At 41.4% G+C, this 7,273-nt stretch overlaps 1 protein-coding gene across 1 annotated transcript in view; it reads right to left on the bottom strand.

Annotated features, from left to right (window-relative positions):
- Window positions 1–458: 458 nt before the first annotated feature.
- The window catches only part of IKZF2 (IKAROS family zinc finger 2), a 113,661-nt gene continuing 106,846 nt past the window's right edge, over window positions 459–7,273 (bottom strand). Inside the window, exon 8 of the mRNA XM_009285129.2 lies at window positions 459–1,815. Within this exon, the coding sequence (XP_009283404.1) occupies window positions 1,091–1,815 (725 nt within the window). The 3' untranslated portion in view covers window positions 459–1,090. The remainder of the gene's footprint in view (window positions 1,816–7,273) is intronic.

Here is a 7,273-nt window from a genome sequence, read left to right as displayed (position 1 = left end):
ATTTATATGGGTATATATAGATATATAATTATATTTAAAGAATACTTTGCTACTAGTACTTTTGTCATTTTAAAATCTGTAATTTTAAAACAAAATTATTTCAGAAGAGCAGCAGAACCTCTTGAGTAAACTACAGACTCTCTCACCCACTCCTAGGCCACTTATTGTCCTAGAAGCAAGTTTAAATGTTATTTCTAAATGCTATTTCTTAAAACATAGGGTGCAACTAAATAAGTAAGGCTCCCAAGGGTCTCTAAGAAGCCTGTGAGTCAACACATAGGCATGGAGTAACAGCAAATCAACAGTTCTAAAAAAGGTGCTTCATAAGTTAAGGAAAATAAAAATACAAAGCCTCAGACTTACCACAGAAGGCCCTCAGACTTATGAAACTAAACTGCTGTAATGTGGTACAGTGTTAAGACATACATTTCTTTTTTTTTTTTTTTTTTTTACATTCTAGAGGGGCACTACACACTGAACCCAGGAAAACAGCTCAGCCTAGAAAGTAATTTTGAAAGGAATATCGACTTTGATTCGTACTCCTAAAACCCTAACAGTTTTGCTTTAAAAATAATTGTTCATGCTGCAGAATAAAGTTCCCCCCTTCTCCTCCAGCCACCGAAACCCCACACCATATCTACATGTTTGAAAAAGGCTCTCCTCTGAAATGTTTTTACCTGTTCATCTGAAATTGTAAATGAGTGGCATCTTGTCAGGACTTTAAAGCACCTAGCAGGGTTGAGCAGTATCCCGAAACAGGACACGATGTACAGCTGACTGAGACAGAAACGGACTGCCTTTCAATTCCCACAGAAAGCGAGGCGGGTCACTCACCAAAAAGTGATGTCAACAACAAACCGCTCTTTTATCCCTTCCCTTCCTTCTTTCCATTCTTAAGCTGGGCAGAGCAAATGAGGTTGGGTCCACAAAAAATAAGGTTAATAATAATAATTAAACAACAGCAACAACAACAACAGCAACAACAACAAAATAGGCGTCTCAATGTCTGAGGAAAAGTGGGATTGTAAGTGCAGTATTTCTTCATGTGCAGTTCTTCTACTTCATACGAGTCCCCTTTGGATGAGAAGGCCTAGTGGAATGTGTGCTCCCCTCGGACTATGTGCGACGAGAACTCATAGCGGTCCTGGCTTCGGTAGCCACAGATGTTGCACTCTAGCGGGTCCCGGTAGCCGTGGCAGCCCATGTGGATGGTGTACATGACATGGTCTAGGAAAAGGACACGACAGTGCTCGCACTTGAAAGCCCTAATCTGCTCCCCTTCTCCATTGATGACCTTGTAGATATCCTTTAAAGAGCCCTTAGAAGCTTTTGTGGCATCCAAAGCCTTGGCGTCCTCCTTCATATAAGCCGGGCTTGGCTTTCTCTTGGGATTTAAGGCAGAGTTTCCTTGGTAGGACTGGCGGTCTTCGTGGCTGCTCTCCGAGTCAGTAGAATCCAGGCAGCTATTGCTGGGGGAGCCCTCTCTATCCTGGGTTCGACTCTTTGGTCTGATAAGGGAGATCGGGCCATCCATGTTGTTCTCATGACTGTCAGCTGTTTCCCTGCTAATGGGCCTTTCTATCCTGTTAGGATGATAGACCTGAGCATAAGCTGAGTTGATGACCGGAGCCACCTCTGCAATTGTGCTTGGTGTGTGCTGCATCAGGGGGTGAAGTGCCTCAGCTCCAAGGTAGGTGATTGCATTGTTGATGGCTTGGTCCATCATGTGAGACTGCATCAGCTCAGCCTCCTTCTCATAGGTTAGGTTCATATCAAAGGGAATATCTGGATAGCCAAATCTCATGAGCTTTTCACCTAAGGGACAAGAGCAAATGAATGAGAAAAATCAACGTAATCACTCCAAGGTTTCACTGTAAAAGGGGTAGGGAGGGACAGAAAACCCCTGACTTGGGGTGAAATTCATTCCAGAGTCAAAAGTTAGCCTCCTTCTACTTGTTTACTGACCTCCTACAAAGTTTTTGTCCTGAGATGGGTAAAACCACAGCCTCACCAACAGCTTTTTTTTTTTTATTCCAGGTGAAACGTGGCTGCAGTGACCTCCAGACCGATACCAAACCTTCCACTGGGCCTGACTCTGCCCATGGTTCAAGTTAGGAAATATATGTTAACTGGTAGAAAATGGGATTGAACCACTGAGGTCAATGAAGCTGCGCTGGTATATACCATTAGACATACTCTCCCAAAATTAAAAGAAGCAGTACCACACGCCTCCCACACTCTGAGGTGCCTCATACGTACCTTACAACAGGGCTGCATAGCGAGAAACCTAAGTAACAGGTAGAGAGGGCTGGTAAGTGTCACCTTTAGAGCCACAGTATGTAAATCCTTCAGCCAGCAGAAAAAATATAAAATAACTGCATGCAGCCACAGAACGGAGCAAGTACCAGGAGCACTGGTGGCTGACCTACCATCTTGCATTCAGACTATAATATCTTTGTAATTCACCCCCCAAAAAAAAAAAATCCTACCCTCAGTTTTGGACTGAGGAAAAAAAGACACCCCCCCAGTGTCTATTTAGGCAAGAAAACAAAATAGAGAAACTGCATATATAGCTCAGTTTCATTTGGTAAAAGGCAAAAGCAACTTTCATTAACACAGGATAAATAAATATGTAATGATGAAGCAGCTGGCTGATCCATCACTATGTGAATCCAAATTCACATCTTCGTAACCTCTTTAAATCAATGGCGTTACAGATATGTGAAACCAGAACCACATGCTGGTGACATGGCTAGTCACAGGGCATTTTATGTATCACAGCTCTCCTTTGAAGTTAACAAATTTACCACTATTTACATCAGGGCTCAGCTCAGCAGCACTGCTTTTCCAGTGATGGCTTTGGAGTGCCAGTACAAGGAAACTTCATACAATAACTCTTCTTTTTAAATAGAAAAGTTTATATGTATAACTATATGTTTGACAGTTAACTTTTTAAGCTGATTTTACAAAGTCTGATAAACAATTTTGGTTGGTTTTCATTGTCTTTGTTACTTTTCACTGCCTCGGTACATAAAACCAGACTTTTCTTCAATAGTGTAAGCTAATAAATTCAAGGAGCCACTACACACAACTGGTTTGGCTATCCAAGAATTAAAGAACTCAAGAATCTTCTATCACCTTTTGCCAAAATTGCTTGGAAAAAAATGTGTATAAACCACCATAAGAAAGAAACAGAACTGTAATCCCAAGTCTCTTCCAAATAGCATTAGTACATTTCAACATAGCTATCACTCAGCATTTTATTTTTGACTATAATAATTCATTCCACTTAGTGCGGCTTATCCTGAAGTGATGCATAAAGAGAGAAATAATTTTACATTACCCATGGAACAATCAGGTTATCCTTGGAGATGATGCATGACTTTTGGTTGGGATCTTAGCCCGGCTTAGCAAGGTAATTAAATACAAGTCTAAAGTGAAGCACGTGAATATTCCTACTCTCTTCAGCAGTACTGCTCACATGCTTCTGATCAGACACCATGTTCATGTACCTCGCTACGTTTCCCTACAGCCAGCTATGTTACACTTATAGATTACTGAAAGAATGCATAATGTAGAAAACTTATCCTTTGTTACACATTAAACATTTGGAGAAAAATAGAGAAGGAAGAAGCAGATGGTGCTACAACGATGGCCTTTGTAATCTAACATGACCTAAGGATGATTCTTGCCATCAAACATCCTCTTTTCAGTGTTTCTGCTGCGGGTTGGCAGTCTGCTGTCTGTGATGGCTGTCCTGCCACTGATAGGATGGACAGCTCTGTATCGGGAGGTGGCTCCAGCCTCACTTGAAATTGAGCAGCTCCTTCCCAGGTGGGGCCAAAGTGGGACTGGAGGACAGCTCCAGGAGGCACATGGTGTCTGGCACGGTGGGAAGAAAGAAATGAAAATGGAAAAGTTCATGGTCCCTGTCACCTGCTCTGGCCACCTGTATCGTTCCTGTGTTTGAATAAAGAACTGGATCTGGTGAGAGTCTGATCCAGCCTCCAAACACACTGTCAGTCCTTTGTAGGCTATATAGATCAAGAAATAATACCTATCATTTATGGACTACTTGGATGAATGACGCAAACCTTATTTTGATTCCTTTTATCTTCCACATTTAGTTACTCCACCACAGACAGCAGAGTAGAGAAAACTGTAAATTGCCAGTGACCTGAATTATTCATTCCTTTAATTATGAACCGGTTCCAAAGATGTCAGAGCCTTAGAAATGGAGCGTGACATAAAAAAGTGAAATAAATGATAACATGGGGAGGAGAGGGTGTAAAACACAGAGCTCAGAAGAAACATTAACAAACCAGTCCAACATGGTTTTCAATTTTAATTCCTCTTTAGCCAAATCTGTACTTAAAACTAACTAATCAGATTCATCATTTTGAATTTTCATGCAAAATTAGGCTCAAATTCTATTTATTCTCGCCTTACATAAGTGAACCTGAAGAAGAAACATTCTCCACTGTGGTCATCTTATCATATAACATGCAAAAAACCTCAAAACAGGTATTTGAAGCTAGATAAAAGCACACAGACACAGCTGTCCTGTGATACTTGTAGTCCATCTCATCAAGTATCTAGAGCAACTGCAATGCCGGACACCTGGGAGAAAGCTGCAAGAAATCTTGGAGAAAGCAGTTACAGAATTTACCACTGGGTAAATTTCTTCCTGACCCCCATTAACTAGAAGTTGACTCTAATTTTGAAGCCGGCTGATCTTCATCTGTTCTGAGATGCTTGTGTATTTTTAATTCTTATTATAACAACCGTGGTCTTATCGTAAACCACATAAATGTCTTCTTTTGTATCCTGCCAGTTCTTAACCTCAGTGACACCCTGTGAGAGTAAGTACCACATTCAAACTGAAAATACGTGAATCTGCTTCATGTGATCAGCTTGAAGATGGTTGCTTTCAATTTCACTAGTATCTGCTTCTCCCTTCATTGAAGGAGAGGCAAAAAGAAGTACTCAGACTTCTGAGCATCAGAAGTCATACTTTCTGCCTCCACTATTTCAACAGGTTTGGTAAGACTAGTCCCTCAATAGCAGATATATAACCAAGGCGCTCACTCAGAAATTAACTCTATTTGCTGTATGCTGCTTCCTTCCTCCCGAAATTTCAGCCAGAGTAGAGACTGTGGTCCATAACCAAGGTCCCTTGGAGATTGCTGATCAGAAAGAGCAGTAAAGCACTGATAGATGTAGCATGCAAAGATTTTAGCTTATGCTTACTTGACCTTCTCATAAACACCATTAAGTTGTTTTGGACAGGTGCCACACTTGCAGTATGCACAGGAAAATTTCCTGCAAGAAGAGAACCATTACAAGTTCTTCCTGATAGAGTTGAACAATATTTCACTGGGGAGAAAACGGGAAGAAAAGTAAGGTCATGGTGAAAAAAAGAAAAGTAGCAAAGTGGAGACTGCTGTTTTTCAATTCAAACACTGTGATGCCATGAAAGATCAGAAAAGGCAGATAAATAAGATAGAGTAAATATGAAAGAGCACACTTTTTCCCTACAGCTGGATCTCGATAAAAAGCTGCATGTCACATGAAACCCTGAATTCCTAGCCCCAGAAAAATGGAATAACAAAATGATCTGTTACACCTATAGAAGAAACAGGTTTATCTAACAACAAAGTAGTATACCCTACTGAAGAGAATAATAATCTGCTACAGCATATCTCAGGCAAGGATTTCCAATCAGTAAATTTGCCTTTGAAGACAGTAACAACATATGGTCAGTTGCATGTTAGCGGACAAGTAAAATAACCTTCCTGGTCTAAAAAAAGAGACCATTATCTACAGCTTCCAAAAACGGATTCAATTTATACCATCCAGAAAGTGGGTTGCCTCAGTTGTGAGGTATACTTATAATCAGTAAACTATACTGCTTTGAGGGCAGGCAAGGGTACACCAGAATTTAAGGGAAGGGAGCAAGGTCTCCAGCCCTCTCAGGTAAAGTCTCTAGCCCCTGCAAAAATAACCTCTGAGAGGTATTGCAAACACAATTCTGTTCAAGTATCTGGACAACCTCAGGGGGAAAAAAGCGAGAGGTGTGAACCGCCCTTCTTCCTTTTGAGGCTGTAATGTTTCTGAGGTCTAGACACACCAGTTTAAGTGTCAGCATGGTTAACTATTTCACTGTTGATCACAACCTGCAAGAATGTACAGCACTTGCTGAGACAACACTAGGGAAACCTGCTATGATGGAGCCATGTTTACAATCTCATAAAGCTGTATTTGGCTTGTCAGTAGAGAGTCCTGCTCCCATTTCCACCCTCTTCAACCCCAACTGTTGTCACAGCAGTAAATTAAATGAGAGTATAAATCCTCCAGTTCTTATCAGCTATACAGTAACTCATTTCAGACCACTCTTAAAGACAACAATCTAAGAATTAAGCTTTTATCTCAGAAGGACTAATAACAATATAGGAAATACTGATGCCTCCCAGAGTTCCTCCTGCGGGTTTGATTGTTCCTGAGCTAACCTTGGCTTAGCGCTGATATTTGGGAATGGTCAGATGACTGAGAGCAGCCAGGTCAGTGTGTCAGTGCCCCCCAGGTGAGCTGCTGCATGCTGCTAGCCCCCTACTATTCAAAACCATGTGGGTTAGCTTAAAACCACCTTCAGTGGTGATTTAACAAATCCATCTGAATCTGCATTTAGCTGAGAGGCAATGACTTTTCTAAATGGCTCTGTTAATTGCTTACAGCCCTCTGATCTTCTCTCCATAAGTGTCCTCAGTGTAGGCAGAATGAGTATATGACACCCTTAAAATCTGTATGACTGTCCTTCCAGGGAGCGAATGTGGAAAACACGTATTACATGACTTTGGAATCTAGCAGCATACACGTACCCCAAATAATTCTCTGTCCCAGCTCCCCTCCTAAGTTTAGCACTGCCTCAGCAGCAGTAAAAAGAAGCTTTAAGCTACAGCTCAAACCAAGTAAAATTCCCCATACTGTGTCCTGTTACAAGCTGAACAGTTTTAAGATGTCAAGGTACAAAGCAAAATATGAATTCTGGGCCTAGGATTCTAAATTGGGTAACCAAGTCATCCAATCCTGTTTTACATTCATGTGTTAGTAAGTTTATTGTGTGCAGAATGCTGCACTTGGAGCAAGCACTTCTTAGAATAGTTTGGGTTGGAAGGGACCTCTAAAGGTCATCTAGTCCAACCCCCTTGCCGTGGGCAGAGACATCTTCAACTAGAGCAGGTTGCTCAGAGCCCCGTCCAGCCTGACCTGGAAT

Source organism: Aptenodytes forsteri, unplaced genomic scaffold (genome assembly GCF_000699145.1).
Source record: "Aptenodytes forsteri isolate BGI_AS27 unplaced genomic scaffold, ASM69914v1 Scaffold264, whole genome shotgun sequence".
In the NCBI taxonomy this organism is placed as follows: Eukaryota; Metazoa; Chordata; class Aves; order Sphenisciformes; family Spheniscidae; genus Aptenodytes; species Aptenodytes forsteri.
This window is presented reverse-complemented; position numbering and strand designations above follow the sequence as displayed.